The sequence below is a fragment of the Epargyreus clarus genome, unplaced genomic scaffold (genome assembly GCF_041222505.1).
Source record: "Epargyreus clarus isolate Ecla_fem2 unplaced genomic scaffold, WU_Ecla_fem_2.2 ptg000015l, whole genome shotgun sequence".
Lineage (NCBI taxonomy): Eukaryota > Metazoa > Arthropoda > Insecta > Lepidoptera > Hesperiidae > Epargyreus > Epargyreus clarus.
In genome coordinates this window covers 5,655,945-5,672,973 of record NW_027332223.1, presented here as the reverse complement: position 1 = coordinate 5,672,973, position 17,029 = coordinate 5,655,945, and the positions used below count along the sequence as shown (strand labels likewise).

General features: G+C 35.7%; 2 protein-coding genes across 2 annotated transcripts in view; one reads left to right on the top strand and one right to left on the bottom strand.

Moving 5' to 3' along the window:
• Ziz (dedicator of cytokinesis protein Ziz) overlaps positions 1-17,029 on the top strand; it is a 42,782-nt gene that overhangs the window by 16,905 nt on the left and 8,848 nt on the right. The window contains exons 25-29 of the mRNA XM_073080211.1: positions 133-293; positions 648-768; positions 876-971; positions 2,954-3,084; positions 3,612-3,753. Coding sequence (XP_072936312.1) covers positions 133-293; positions 648-768; positions 876-971; positions 2,954-3,084; positions 3,612-3,753 — 651 coding nt within the window. The remainder of the gene's footprint in view (positions 1-132; positions 294-647; positions 769-875; positions 972-2,953; positions 3,085-3,611; positions 3,754-17,029) is intronic.
• LOC140747816 (uncharacterized) lies at positions 3,850-15,802 on the bottom strand. Its single transcript, XM_073080437.1, has 17 exons — positions 15,556-15,802; positions 14,594-14,704; positions 13,931-14,170; positions 13,164-13,346; positions 12,960-13,080; positions 12,522-12,736; positions 11,826-11,980; positions 10,979-11,104; positions 9,324-9,448; positions 8,525-8,592; positions 8,053-8,160; positions 7,065-7,146; positions 6,806-6,963; positions 6,209-6,391; positions 5,778-5,898; positions 4,897-5,147; positions 3,850-4,437 (listed from the first exon to the last, which is right to left on the bottom strand). Exons 1-17 carry the CDS (start codon positions 15,706-15,708, stop codon positions 4,285-4,287), a joined length of 2,553 nt encoding a protein of 850 aa, XP_072936538.1. The 5' UTR covers positions 15,709-15,802; the 3' UTR covers positions 3,850-4,284.

The following is a 17,029-nucleotide window of genomic DNA, read 5'->3' as shown; positions in this document are numbered from 1 at the left end:
AGGCGGAAGTTCATTCCACATTTTGCACGTAAGCGGCAAAAATGACCGCCGTGGGTCCAGTTGATGTGGATGGAACCTTCCTTCGGTGAGTGGTGCTATGTGATGCGAATAAAACGACTGCTTCTTGCCCAGGAGGTAGCACCCTGTGCGCGGGCATCGTGAGCTCGGTGGTGAAGCTGTGCGCGGCGCGCGCGGCGTGGCTGCGGCGCGAGGCGGCGGCCGCGCTCTACCTGCTCATGCGCGCCAACTTCCAGCACGCCGCCGCCGGGAACCTCACGCGCGTGCATCTGCAGGTGCGTGATGCTTGACTCTAATACGGCCGTAGAGTAGTGACCAGATGCTTGGTACTAAAGTCTCTACCGGTGCGATGTTGCCAGTGTAAGCTAATTGCGCCATGAGGCGTGCACAAGAGTATACATTTTAAAAGCATATTTATTTACTATCGCAACTCAAAAGTTTAAAGCACCTAAATAATTGTATTGAATAGTTGTATTTGATTTGTTTATATTTTTTATTTATTTACCTTACAATAAAAATTGCCTATTTTATCACAAAATAGAATAAATTGATTTACAACAAATCAACATCAGATTGATAGATTTGATATTGTTTTGTTGTTTTATATTGAATAAGGAATTATTTTCCAGGTCATCATAGCAGTTTCCAAATTGCTGGATAGTTCCACCGCACTGAACTGCAAACGATTTCAAGAGTCCCTATCAGTTATCAACTGTTTTGCAACGGGTGACAAGGCCATGAAAGGAACAGGTTTGAACTATCCGTATTTTATTTTTTATTTACTCTCTACAAAACACATACGTCAAAGATTAAATTGTAATACTTTAGCAAATGTCATATTATTAAACATTTTACAGGTTTATCGAGTGAAGTGGCAGAACTAATGCGGCGTGTGCGAACTGTAGTGGGAGCTAGGGCGCGCTTGGCCGGCGTTGGTGGGTCAACAGGAGCAGGTTTGTACGAATATAAGTTATAGATAAATGTTAGGACTCTCGATCTTTATAAGTGCCGCTGTCATGATTGAAAATAATAAAATTGTTCATGACTTTGACTGAACTAAAACTAACACACGCGGTTCTAAACATACACTATTTCATAACGCGGACTATACTACACATCACAGTGATGTCATGAAGCACACGTATTTGCAACCACTCCAAAAAGTGCAAGTATGTATAGTCCGCGCCAAACTGCTAGTCCGTTCTGAAGTTGTTGCGAGCAGATGTAGTCATACAATTTTCTATGGCGACGCGATTCATTTCTATATTCAGAGCGGACTAAGTTTTACGCGTTTTACGCGGACTACACAGTCACAGTGACGTCATGCGCCACACGTATGTGCAACCACTTTATAAAATTGTGTGTGCGTGTTTGTTTCATAATATGAGACCAACTTCAATCGTCGTTGTGTGTCATAGATAAGTATAGATATCAATTTACGCGGAACAATGCCGACATGCGCAGTTGAGTGGTGTAAAAATACGAAATCTAAGAAAAAGTGCGGAGAAATATCGTTTCATTCGTAAATGATCTAAAAACTACAATTTTTTTTAATATCTTTCAAACACGAAAATAGATGACAGTGACAATTTAAATTGTCAAAACTGGATACATTTTTGGAGTTTACTCCTTAAGAAACGATTTGAGTTATAAGGCCCGGTACGGAAATTTTATGAGGAGTAAAATCAAGTGTAACACGAAAAGTTGAGGCGTAACGGAAACCAAAATATGAATCAAGAGTGCTTTTATTAATTTAAAATACAGTAAGTTCAAATCCCATATGAAAGTAATTATTACAATAAAAATAATTAGCAATATATAAAACATTAAAACGTCATTAACTAATTTGTTTACATTTTTGCATAAATTAAGTTATAGGTTTGATCATTTATAAACACTGTGAAAAATATGAACATTGGCGCCATAATATGATTAACAATCTTTTATGAACGTTTTTAAAGAAGAGTAACATATAAAATCAGTAAGCAATTGAATAAGATATAATATTAGCAAAATAAGTTTTTAACATAAAGAGGCTTTTGTAAGTTACTGATATATTAATTTAACTTATAAAAATGGATGCATTATTGATCAACACCATCTATCAACGATAAACGGGCAAAATCAAAACAGTATTATTTAATATTTATTACAGAATTATTGCTAATTATGTTCAAAATAAGTTATATAAAATTAGCAATACGTTTTAAATGAATTCTAGAATTATAAAACATTCAGAAACAATCCAAATTACATATAATAACATGTTTATTGAGTCTCATATAAATTTCATCCGTAAATTGCAACAAGGATATTTTATAGATGGCAAAGAAATTATAATTATTAAGTTTTAAGTTATAAAACGTTTAACATTGTTTTAAATATAAATAATTATATTGTATTAAAATTCACTTTAATATAAACAATTATATTAAGTTACCATTATAATATTTGGAACCAAAATACATAGATTGATAAACTTGCAAACTTACAATTTATAAAACTTGCCACTAGATGGCGCTATTTTATATTATTTTGTAACATACTTTATGTAATACGCATTATTGAAGTAATATAAATAATCCGAATAATTACAGATATATGTTTGTTTCTCTTATCATTTTAGCAGATGCGTTCATTTTCCTACCTTTTTTTCTATTCGATATATATCATAATTATCATTCGTAAGGAGTAAACTCCAATCGTGCGTCGTAGCTGACACACACACACTTTTTTTTTGTTAGGAGTGAGTAATCTTTACTTATCTATGCTCTTCAAAAAAGGTGTAAAAAGAGCTCTCCTCCAAAGCCGGCGATGCATTGGCGACTCCTCTGGTGTTGCAAATGTCCATAGGCGACGGTGACTGCTTTCCATCAGATAGCCCGTCTGCCTCATCGTTTAGGTATAATTATAAAAAAAGAAAAATTGTGTGTAGGTGCGGGCAGCGTGCAGCTGGCGGAGCTGCAGCACGCGCTGGCGGCGTCGTGCCGCGCCACGCCGCGCCTGCGCCACGCCTGGCTCGCCACGCTCGCCGACCACAACGCGAGGCAGGGCGACCACGACGAGGTTACACTTAACAATGGTTTTGAAACGTCTATCATATGATAAAACAATCACGTGTATTTTTCACAATAAAGTAACAAAGACAAAATAATTACTTCAAAGTAGAACTACATTAACCACTTTTGGAAAGTCAATTAATTATAGTCTGGCGGCTGAAAGAATGCATGAATAAAGTTACATTAATTATATTTCTGGCACGATCATCGTCATTGATGGATTATTACGACCACGTAAGACAATCATCACCAAGCCAACATATTGTCACTAAAACTCATTGCAACGATTCACTCCCACATTTATGAAATAGCACAACAAATGTATCTAAATTCAATTATATATAAATTGCTACTCAATACGACAGAATGTTCCATGTCATAATTAACAAACATAATTATGTTTAATATAATACTTTCTTTACTATACAATAGAAATAGCAATCATATACAAAAGCCTTCTCAAAAACATACCTATCAATACACTGAACAATGTACGTATTTTATTCCAAAATAACTATATATATTTATTTACAGGCAATGTGTTGTCATCTGCATATAGCCGCACTGATAGCAGAATACTTAAAACAACGCGGCACGCAAGACTGGGGCGCTGAAGCCTTCGGCGATATTTCTCTGAACATACTCAAAGACGAAACAGGACTGAAAATCGACGAAGGTAAGAAAAAAACATTATTGTTATTAACTTTCATTTATTTCATAAATACCACAGCATATAAATCACATATTTATTTAACATCGCTAATATAAAATTACGGTGCATGAACAGGAATACTCGTATGTATCACACTTGTGTATATTATATACTATTTTTCTTCGTCACTAGATTGCTAATGATACGAAATCACGAATAAAAGTTTATTGTTTACTAGTAACGTACAAATTGAAGTTATGCAATTGCTAGTGCGTAAATGGTTCCTAAACAGGTATCTGTATAATTTGCGTAATGCTACTTTAATACTGTTTACAACATAAACGAAATAACCAAATAAACTTCTAATATTATTTTGTATTTGAGAAAATGTACGCGGAACGACTAACAGACGCGCTTCATAATAAAACCAATAACGTTTTTAATGCTTTTGGCTCTACATAATATGATCTATTTGATAAATAATACCAGAAATTAGGTGTTACATTAGAAGTATACTTGGTTAATTTGTCTATGTATATAAAAATCCGTGCACTTTTAAGTCGTAGGAACTAATTGACAGTCTTTTTCGTAATTATACGACACGATATATTTGGTTATCTCCTTGAAGGTGTCGATGGGACACAGCGCATTGCAACCCGGTACTTCCATGAGACGTGGCTCGGCTGAATCGTCGTCCCAATAGTAGATCTGTGAACATATTCAATATAATTACTATACCCTAATATTGATCTGTTAATAGTTGATGTCAACGCCTTTCTAGGTAATAACGTCATTTAAAAAAATACGATGCAAAATGCCTTATATAATAATTAGCGTTACTTCACATTAGATACACTTACATCTCTTTCCTCGTACAGACATAGTTAGAGCGTAGAATTTAGAAATCGATCGACGTTTTGTATTACGTCGTCGATTGACTAAAATATAATAATAGCAAAAATAGGTGTGGTAAGGGAGATACTTTTCCGAGGAGTTCCAGTTTAGTCTTCAGGAGTAGCGGCGTATCTATGGCCGACCTTAGTTAGGAATATCTAATCCTATCTGGGATAGATGACAGATGTCCATGGGCGTCAGTATAAGAAACCACTTACCATCAGGTGGACTGCTTGCTCGTGTGCTACTTCTATATTATAAAGGAAAGCATACCTTAAACCCGAACCGCTGTCCGTGAGCGAGCGCGCTCTGCTCCTTGTTCCCTTGCGGCGTGGGTTGTCGCTCGTGCAGTTCGAAGAGCAGCGCGGCGCCCGGGTCGGGCAGGCGCGGCGGCGGCGCCACGCACGCGGCCAGCAGCGCCGCCACCGACACCGGCGTGCCGATGCGCACGATCACCGACGGGCTCGGCTCTTGCGATACAGTGCTCGATAACGCCTCTTTGATTATCTGCTGGAGTAGCGCGCCTGGAGCGGAATTTTAATTTTAATGATTTAAGTCGAGGCATCTACAGTAGTAGTAATCAATGTTATACAGTAGGTAAGTATAGTCCGCGCCAAACTGCTAGTCCGCTCTGAAGTTGTTGCGCGCAGGTTTAGTTAGCATGTACTCCGTAACGTGCACGGGCACACTAACACAGCTATGTACCCGTGGGCGAGAGTGGGCAGCGGACGAGTGCCGGAGGGTCCCGTGCTGTCATACCGCTAATATCTGCAATTTGCTATAGCGATGCGACTCGTTTCTATATTCGGAGCGGACTAGCAGTTTGGCTCGGACTATAACGTAAAAATAAATCACTACAAAATATAAACCATGTGAGTTTATGTGTCCATGCCACTCGCAAGAGATGTTAATATAGCTTTATAGCTACACTTATGTGTAGACATTTATTTTATTGATATATGTAGATTAAAATCAAGACACATAATCTTAGTAGTAAATAAGTTAAGAGTTATTACATAATAATCTGCTCACCATCATACAAATATTTATGGTTAGCTTGACAACGTACATAATAACTTATATTTAAATAGTCGTAAACTGTCGTAAAAGTTCCTACTATAAATAAATTAATAATATTTTGATATCATACAAACCACCGCTTAGTTTGCGCAGTAGATTATTATGAAACATCATTGTATACTCCAACCTGGCTACGTCCATCAGCTTTCGTTTTACATGTTTAGCCCATTTTGGATTCGCTACTTTAATATCATCCTGGAAAATAGACAATTAAAAAGATATCATCTCTTAAATATTGCTTATGCATTAAAGTTTTCATAATTAAACCTATATCCTCTTAAATATCTTTATTTAAATTAATTCATTATTCCAGTATATTTATATCGAATGGACACAATTTTCTGATAGTATGCTTTCAATGATATCTCAATCAAATTTCTTATAGGTACCTACCGTATTTTGTCAAGTTTGTAATATACGACCTATAATCCATGGTTTAACCTTTTAACTGTTTGTACCAAAAATCAAAGGTACAATAAAACTAGTAGTGTTCCATAATATTTACCTGTATTATAAATAAGTTATTCAAATAGTATGCCTCCTGCGGTGTGCTAAAGTTTGTACTGGTCATTTGTGCTATCTTGTGGAAGAGATCTCTATACGGTAGTAATAGTCCTTCTTCTGTGAAAGCCGTCAGAATCCTTTGCTTCTCTTGATTGTACCGGGGACAGTTTTCTTCGTATAATAACTACAATCGTGGAGTTAAACTTTAATGTTTTAACTATTATATGTATATCGTCATAATATAACACAGTTGTATTATATTTGCAATGCTTAAAATATACCAGTATATAACGCTATTTACCTCTTAGGAATAAAAAATGCGAAAAAGAAAAGGAATACTAGAAGATAAAATCTTTGTCTGACAATGTCTGAACTGTGCCATATCTGTTATATTATTCATGGTCATTTATGCAAATTTGTAATACAAAAAACTTTGAGTTAGACTGTATTTTTTACCTTGTTTGTCTAACATCAAAGTGTTGTGCCATTCTTTTAAACAGCTACACGATTTGGATTTGATTTCTGGGAGTTTTACGCAGACTTCACCCCTAAAATTTAAGGTTTTTGTAGTTCCTGTTATAATACAACCATTACTTACATAATCATCTTCCCGTGGTGGGTAGGTGTAGCCTACTGGTTGCCAGTTCATGGTCTCGTTCCACGTTTGTTCCGGCATCGGTGGCCAAAGTCCAGCCGCTATTAGTAAAGCGGTCATTTTGCTGAGGTCGGTGTCAGATGTTATTACGATGCTCTTGTCTGTCAATTAACATTATGATAATTAATAAACCGCCCTAATTATTTAGTCACTTTAAAGTCGATCAAAATGTATTAAATTACTTTTAAATGAATAACCGTACCTTCTTCGTAATATGGCCCCAAGAAATCATTATATCGCTTCCTAAGTAATGCGCCCATTTCGTAAGTCAACATCTTTCCTTCCTGAAACGTGAATAATGAAATGTAACTTCCATTAACCATTAATAAACGGGCGGGCGGTAATGTGACGTTACAAAACGCACGCCCGTTGACAGAATGCCTTTCTATCAGCGCCCAGTGACGCGATGCAGCGGGCGATATATCATTATTAGTGGCCGACGGCAATCCGAGCCTGCTGACACCTCGTTCCTGTTTAGACCTGCGACCTTCTAGCGTCGCTCCCTCCCGCATGCGGACCGGGAAGTACGCAACGTCTGTCTTGTATACAACGGACCATCGGTGTTCTTTTAAAAATTAAACGCGACAAAAGGGATGCGGGAAATTGTCAGCTACTACTTCGTGAAAATTGCTCCCAAATTCGCGTTAACAAATTCTGATAGAATATCAAAATAGTCTGTAGTGTAGTTTTATAGATCGTAAAATGATGTTAACTCATTCATTTCCCTAACCAGTATTATAATAAAGAGCTATCGTGTATAATAAAGCTCCATTCCGGTTTTGTAAAGCGGACAAGCGTTTCGTTACGGCTATCGGATACCCAATTTGATGAATCGAGGAACTACGCTGAAAGACTCTTTTGTTAACTGGACGTTTCTCGTGATTCACATGCAAAGCAGATTGATAAATCAGTGTAATATTTGATCAACTAATATCCTTTGCATTTTTTGGTTCGAAGCTTAAAATCGTTTAAAATCTATAAAAGAGAACGGATACTTACAATAAGCAGTTTTATACATCAAATAGATTAATATAAATTCATTGTTAGTTCCCTATCATAGACAATTGTTACTATATTACTAAATAGTAAATACTCCAGTTAAAGGGGCAAACTGTTAAAGATTTCCTTTAGTGGTTACAGTCGAGTGCAGGGATATAAATAGTTTGAAGGGGCATGCAAGTAGTACTCACGTTAGTTAATGCCCCTGCGCCGTAAGGAGCGAAGACGTGGTCGGGTGGGGGAGCCCCCAGCATCGCCAGCTCACGTTCACTGGGCGTACGCTCGCCGTGTGACATCAACTGGACAAAATCTGTCAGCTTTACTTAGGAATTATGATCAATATGGTATGAATGCGAAGCTACGACCACTGCACTTATATATGATATATAATATATACAGCAATATTGTATGCATGTTGTAGTGCATTCTTTGTCTTCAAATAATGCATTTGTATGCAGGTACATGGACGGCGTTGATACTTCGTTTTAGATAAATGGTTATTTCGTATTATACTACCTATTACACTATTAGATTAATGATATAAAGATAATTATCTTGTCTCTTGTCTAACGTTCACTATAAACACTAATCACAAAATACATAAAAATATATAAACTTTTTATGCAACAAATTCTTATACACGTAATCATTATAAGGACTTACCACGTGTACCTGTCGTAGAATGGTGACTTCGACGGTAGTATCCTTCGTCAGGATCACAGCTACGAGGGCTAATAATATCGGACAAAAAATCAATCATCGTCATTAGATCTAAAAAGACGAATAATCAATGAACCTACTTAATTCGTATAATTAATGATTATGTTCATTTAATTACTACCTATGTTATATGAATGTAAAATAATTCAACATTCTAATCGCAAACGTAGCTTATTAGCATCTATTCCGAACCTTATCAAACGTGAGAAATTTTCGTGTGACTATGATATTAATAGTGAAGTAACTGTTAATAAGGTATTTTAGTAAACATAGACATAATTTTTTGAGGTGTTCCAACTTAGTCCTCAGCGATAATAACGCATTTATGGGTGATCTCAGGTAGCAAATCATCTTATATGGGGTTGAGTACAGATTTCCGTGGATGACAGTAGCTATTTAGCAGTAGCATCTATATTATCAATTCGGTATAAAACATTCCACTCCGAATACTCACACTACTCCGACTCCGTTGTACTACTCTTGAAACTTCAATATTAGTATCACCGTCGTAACACGGTAACGCGGTAAAACTGCTCCAGTTGAGTCCTATCATTCCTTCCAATTATTTTTTATAGGTTAAGGAGACAGTAATAAGTAGCTTTTATAGAATAAGTAATGTCGATTCCTATGCCTGGACCATTAATCAATCAACACGACCAAAGCAAGTGTGAACCGTTACTAAGCTACTTGTACTAAAGTGCCCTGCACATTGCACCGGCACTGCATCGAAACGCTTACGTACCGGCGATGAGTGAGACGCCCACCAACACGCCGAGGCAACAGCAGGTGTGTTCGGTGCGCATGCTCGGCTCCACTTCTGCCACTTCCGCCGCGTTGGTCGGCTCCTCCTCGCGACCGCCCTCTTTCCTGCACAAACCGAACCCATGTAGTGGCAACTCTGGTGGTAACACCAGAACATTGGCTTGATAGCCTAAAGCCTTATTTAGGTTGGCAGCTTGATTCTGATAATTTTTGATCTTGACAATTTACAATTGATACCATTCAATGTATATGCATACATACCGTTGTGGAACTTAAAGATATATTCACTTTTATACGGTTACAAAACACTTGTCTACGCTAGATCATTCACCACACTAGATCGGAATACTTCGCAAGCATATTATAACTATTTTTATGAGCTTAAACTATTTGACTCCAGATCGAACTCTACGATTGTTCATTGATGTCGTGTTTTCTAGCAGCAAGTACTCCAAAAATAAATTCGCTGTGCCACTTGGTTAATTCAAACGTGTTCCTTTTAATAAAGAAAATTGGTACATGTTCCTAAGGCATCACATAAACGATGGCTACTTAACGTCTACTCTAGTGATGTACTATGCCGTCTATAACTCACATTTTCCTCCGCCGGGTCGGCAGCTCTACATTGTAGTCCGATGTCGAAACGCGTGTCAGTCACTTTTCGTGGTGCATAACGACGACTTAGGTAAACGACATTTACGCAAAATTACCGAGCGTGTCTATTCGTGTATAGTTCAGATTAGCATCGGGTTCTCGGTAGAAGCGTGGCAGGAAGTGTACGACGCGCGAAGCGATATCCCACTGAGAGCCACACGGGATGCTCGGCAGATTCACGGTCGCAGCGACCTGCCCGCTCAGATGATTGACTTTGTCCAATCGATTGTGCTACGGTATCTATCTACACAAGCGCACGGGCACAGTCTGCGCCCGCTATTTGTATGGGTATACCGAGTCCCGGTGACGCCCTTGTCTACGTCAATTTCAATGGATGTTCAGATTTTATCACGTCAACGAGCGATACATGTACAATTGTTATATATAATCATGTTTATAACAATGATATGTACTATGGGTACCAAATGAACATACATGTTAACTTCGTTTATCGAAATACCTACTACTAACCTATGTGTACTTAATATTTTTACCATAACACTTTTTTGACTAATATCTTAATCTATGAAGAAACTATAGTTCCTGTAAATTTAGGTCTACTTGTAGAAAATTTTTGTTATTTTTATTTTTTACCCGATTGTGAGAAGGGTAATGGTTTTCATTATTCATTTTATGGCAGGCTCTGGGGCCCAAATGGCTTGACGAGTTTAACATATGAGATGGTGTGAGATTCGTTTAAAATATGGGAGTAAAACAGGCTGTATCGTAAAGTAGTCGTGTTTTTTTTTGTTATTATATTATTTTCCTGTTACATTGACATTTAGATTTGTATTAGTTACTTAACATTTTAACAGCTTTACATTTAAATCAAACTTAAAACAGCACTTAATGATAGAAACGTGATCGTACCAATTTCACAGATTTTATCTAAAGAATGTTTCACATGTAATTAACTCCGTGACATAGTCGATAATTATGGCATAAATAAATTCTACGACATGGGTACATGATTTTACTCACTTTACACATATTATGCTTGTTAAGTGCACCATCGTGTTTATCAATAAATCAGCTGCCTGAATGTCACTGAAACTGAATAAATTACACGCACCACCGCAAGGTACATCGCATGTACAGATATGATGCCTCTCTGCAAACAAATCTCATATTTATTGTAATTGTGTAAGCAAGAGCAATCTCGTTATCCCACTTAATCCCCCCGAGGACAAAGGCAGTCGGTGACACGCTTCAATGACGGTAGATTGAAACGTTTCTATTTGTTAAGAGGCTGTTTACGTTACATTTCTCTTTTGACTATCACTCTCGTATCAATTTAGTATTAAGAATGTATGCATTGAAGAAATTAGGAGTCCCTTTGTCATGGGTGCCTCGATGCCAACTCGGAACGGCTAGGTGTACTAATGTCGCTTTCCTTGATATCGGTATTTAATTGGCAGATCTAGCTGCCACCTGCTCTTATTTCAATTGAGCCATTTCTTTCTTAATAGTAACCTAGATTTAGGAACTAAGTTAAAATGTATTTACTTGTCTTTATCGTTGTTCTCGATATCTTTTATTATTTATTTCGATTCAACAGATATGATTTATTTAGGGTAGGGGTAAAGGTAAATAAAATAAATGTGAGATTTAAAATTCACAGCCGCTTTAATATCTACACTGTTCATTACATTGTTTATTGGAATGTATGCAAAATATCATGCAGTCTTGATCAATTCGCAGGTAGGTTACAGTAAAATTATGAACTTTTGTTCTATTTTCCTATGCATAAAAACAACATTTAATAACAAGGGTAATATAACTAAATTATATTATTGTACTATACAGAGCTCATTTTTATACTGGTTACGTGGATACTTCGCATTCTCTACTGAAGTCCTTACGCGGTAATACATAATCTTGGGTGAGTTTGACAAAGGTATCGTAGTCGCATAAGGGTTGCCCTCCACAGCCTACGACTGGCAGAATCATGCCTGGCCCACCAGCTTCAGGAGAATACACCATCTGGGAAAAATGTATGAAATAGTTATTAAAAAATTGTTTTTCTTTCTGAAAGTAATTGATACAGACGAATTTGTAAAATTAGATGCAACATACTCCGTCGATTCACTTAATTGGTATTTTTGTTTGTGTCACAGTGTTGTGAAAAAAAATACCGAATCTTTTCAGCAGATTCAAATCTAATTTTCACTTTTTACGTTTAAAACCAAGTTGAAATCAATGAATGTAACAGTGAATTTCACGGTCGGTTAAGTAATTGTTTGATTAGATTACTTGATTAGATTTCGATAACTAGTGCGTTTTTAATGAAAGACGCAATTATAAAAATATAAATAAAGAAACCTATTTATAATAAATAATACCTTTGTATGCAGAACGTGTATGTTAAATTAAACTACCTAGATTTTTATCTTTTACGCGTAAATATAACAAGAAAAGAAAAGTTTGAAAACGTCCATAGTGTTTTATGAAAAACTCCTTCTGCCCTTACGACAGTTGGAGGAAATAAACGCCTCCGAAAATCAATGTTTCATAATTTTCTTACCGTAATTCCATACTGCCCAGTCAATCTCCTGCGCCTAAGCTCTAACATGGCTGTAGACCCATACTTGGGTTGATGGGGGATGAACACCTTCGCGGCTGCCAGGAAGCCGGCCACGTTGTTCTCGTGAGCCGAGTACAGGCGAACCTTGGGCTGCCAGTCTAGATTGCCCGCAATCGCCGCGTCCGTCGCGTTCAGTATGTCGGATAACAGTACCCCTATACAATGGCGATAAATTCATTGTTACATAATGATCCCTTGCGATAATCGTCTATTTGAGAAGGCAAAATAGTTTTGCCTTAAATTAAAATATTATTCGAATCATCGTAATATATTAGTTTACTCGTACGTTGTGTACCGTAACGTTAATTGATATATTAATCCAATTGTCATTTGTCAGTGTTAAATACGTTTTAATTGTTTTTTTCTTAATTAACTCACCAGATGCTAATCTTATCATATCGCTATTGTAGAACTGGACAGCGTATTCAATTTTGGTTACTTCCTTTATTTTTTCCATTACTTCCTCAGCCCATTCTGGAGGACTCACACCAACATTTTCCTGAAAAAAGTGTGCTATTTTCAAAAATGTTTCATTTCTTACTATATCCATTTTAATTTTCTTTTATTTTACCAACGACCTACCAAAGTTTGAAATAGGTTATCCAAATAAAAAACGTCCTCTGTGTTCGTAATGTTTGCCTCTGTTTTTGCACTCAAATATTTGAATAAACTTTCGTATGGTTTTATCCACTTCTTCACGTCGGGTAAATCGTACGCTTCATTTTTCAGTTTCATATAAAGAGGACAATAATACCAGTATAACAACTGAAATAAAAAAATATAATATAAGCATCATCAAAAGGCATTAAAAACGGATAACGGTGACCGGTTGAAGACGCTTTTTTTCTTAGTATTATATACTACAAAAAAATACTGTTAATTCTTATCCATTTTGTATCTACTCGTATCGTGCTAGCATTACTAATGGCTTGATGTAAATGCCGCCGGAATATATGAGCTATAAATTTTCATTTTGTAATTTTCTATACAAATATACATAAAAGGTACTCTAATAGAATGTCAAAGTTGACCATACAGTGATTATTATTTGAATATTTTATTTGACCTTTATACAATTTTATAAACGTATCTGTTTTAAAATCTCGGGCAGTATCGGTCACAGTATGATGTCCGTTCCAAATTATTTCTTTCGTTGAACATGTGAGTCGCACTATCGAATGATATTAAGCTGAAAGAGACCCCTACTATTCCAATTATTAAAAAAATATATCTTCTGACAGACTGCACATTCACTTATAGATAATGGACTGCATTACTTATCGAACCCTATTTAGCGATATTTAGTGGATAAAATATTTTTATTTAATAATTGTACCATCAAGACTTACGTCATCTTCTTTAGGGGGTAAAGTACTATAAGGTACCGGCTGCCAGTTGAGTATGGGGTTCCATCTTTGTGCTGGTGGTGGTTGGTATATGGCGCTCAACGCAGTCAAAGCTGTCATCTTAGTGCGAGCGTAATCGGTTGTACGAATGTTTATCTCATCAGGGAGGTACAGCCGTGACAGAAAGTTGTCATAGTGCCATCTAATAAACTCTCCCACACGATAGCCCCGCTGTTTTCCAATCTAAAGGATGTAAAACAAGTATATTTCGATAAATAAATAAAACCACACGTATTATTTGATTCAGGCACACGTGATATAATCGTAATCGTCATAGATTCCAGTTTCTGCTATGCATTATATGCCGTAAAAAATCATTGCATTCGTTACAGAAAAAATGATTATTCCGTTTCATTCTGTATATGGAATGACCTTAAACTTGTAACGAACATAATAATCTAATATTAAAGTTTATATAAATATTTTATAACTTAGAATACTGGTCGCCAATTTAGGTCCATTCGCCAAATAAAATATATGTACACCAGATCTTTGTACATCGCTTCATATTCAAAATATATAATCCTTTTTGTCATTGCATTTTTTTGTTTGTATCATAAAATCTTAATTTATACAGGAAACTATCAGAAATTTGTGAACACTTACATTTGTCAAGGCTTTCTTTCCAAAAGGAAAGAAGATCTCGTTGCCAAGGTGCTCAGATGGCAGTTTGTCCAGCTCTTCAGGATCTGGAGTCCTGTCTCCATGTCTGAATATCTATAAAGGAATTATGAGTCTTAGAGTAGGTTTTTTTACTTGATGTGAAGATTTATTCATTAAGTAAAAAATTAACGATATCGTATGGAATTCGTTAAAAGTTATTGATATATTATTATGTTTAAATGTAGTTATAATCTAATTAATAGGTTTGATTAAGAGTATACACAATTGATGTTTACATCTAATGTATATTTTGTACCGTTTAATCAACAGCATGCTAAATCATTGAACTAAAGTTCTTTCATTTTCTAGATTTAGCTACGCTTCAGTAAGATTTAGTATATGGTACATGATATCAGTCTAATCAATTGTCCTATGGCGTGAATCAATCGTTAAATAATAATAATAATATCAAGTATGTTGAATGCATTTATTTTTTATTTCTTTAAAAATGAAATTGGTATTAAGTACATAAAACGATACCATAATATTATTTGTTTTTTGGCAAATTACGCGTTATATATTATTATTTATTGTAGTTTTGTTAAATTAACGTGAAAATGAATTATTTTAAATATTATTTAGAGTGAAAATTAAAATAAAATGTAATTTATTGTTTTGAGAGCAAAATTCACACAATTTTAGCATCACAACTAGTTTCATATTGATATAGATATACATATCTAAACAAATAAGCCTACTTATGTAAAGACTGTATAAGCACCAGATGTGTATAGTTGATTTTAGATAAAAGATACTTCAGGGCAATCCCGAGAACACACGAAGCGCACGCGAAAATACAGTTTACACACTGTTTATCCCAACGATTCATGCAGGAAATTAAAGCACGTACGAGAAGCGTGACCGCATCACTCAATGTTTAAATTCGTTCATCTCAGCGGACGTACCACAAAGGAGAGGATCAGATCTGTGTTGTCCAACCCGTTGTCCGCTGGCTCCACCTTGTCCGGCACCATCGCCACTGCAGCTGGGGGGAGAAACTGTTTCTGCCCCCACGCAACCCCCACTAACGTCAATACCAGCACAAACACCAACCCCATTTTACAGTATGCAGTCGTAAACCAAGCGATAGTTTATATCGACATTATGTTCGCGCGTTCGCGAGTCGATTTCGACTGCAACACGCGAAGTCTCTGCTCTATTTATATGGAGATAGGCACATTTAGAGGGCCGGGAGTACACCACTCTTGTGCGAAATAATTGCAAAGTATTCTATGGTATCCATATATATGTCTCAACTACATTATATAAATTTAAAATCTTAATATTATTTATAATCAACATAAAACGAATAAGTTTTTACGCGTTGCGAGATCTTTGAAGCCTGTTTGTCAGCCATTAGACGTTGCGTTTAGGTGTTTATTAAATACGAATGTTCTTTACAAATATATTTAATATACTACAAGTTTACTTAAATACAAATTAGGTACTAGGTACCAGAGGTATAGGCAGTATTAGTAGTTTTCAAACAAGTATTGATTGTTATATCTCTTGATTTTGTTTATACCTATTTACTTACGTACCTACCTACTGTTACTGTTTTAGTATCTAAAACTTTTTAGTATGGCGCGAATATATAGATATGATAATTGACCTAGTAATCAATTAGAATTGCTTAAAATATACGTATAGAATAAGGAAACACGAGCAGCTATCACGTTTTTGGCTGGTGTTAAGCACGCGATAAAATTTGGTGGTATAAAATAATTGAATAAACAAAAGTTCAAACGGTGTTGCTACGAAATTGAATTTGATTATCATTTTAATTTAATTTAATTATTTTAATTATATTGATATATAGGAAAATGTTATATTAATTGTAACGTTAACGTTTTGAGTGTTATTTTCTTCGATGTAGAATTTTTTTTCGTCGAAAGATCTAGGGAGCTCTTATGCTCACACATACCTATAGGATTGTAGGTATACGTAAAAATAAAAAATATATACCTAATAAGAGAATAGCAAATGAGACAAATTAACATATAATAATGCTCTCGATTGCCTACTTAAGTCAAGATACGAGTAGGTACATCCGCAAGTATGTATCTAAAGAAAAACAAAAATCCTTCTTTTTTTCTTTCGTTTAGACTCTGGTCAAACTAGATTTATTTTGTGTATCTTGTTAAACTGTGTATTTATTTTTTATAAATAAATAAATAAATAAATAAATAAATTTATTTAAGATCAAAACTACGAAGGTCATCATGATAAATTTGATAGAGTAACTAAAAAAATTGCCTTATTTGCAAATATTTGGAGCTACTTTTTGCTCGCGGATATACCCGTATCATTCTTCATTCATAAAAGGAATCTTATGATTACTTATGAAAGCGTGAAAGCCTAACCGCAGCTAAGTTGAAT

What these genes read in the sequence shown, in the direction of transcription:
- LOC140747816 (XM_073080437.1), bottom strand. Translation starts at nt 15,708, where the DNA reads ATGGGGTTGGTGTTTGTGCTGGTATTGACGTTAGTGGGGGTTGCGTGG. An exon ending in CTGGGCAGTATGGAATTACG is followed by an intron (nt 11,981 to 12,521) that starts GTAAGAAAATTA and finishes CATTTTTCCCAG; the next exon opens with ATGGTGTATTCTCCTGAAGC. An exon ending in TTCTACGACAGGTACACGTG is followed by an intron (nt 8,161 to 8,524) that starts GTAAGTCCTTAT and finishes GATTTTGTCCAG; the next exon opens with TTGATGTCACACGGCGAGCG.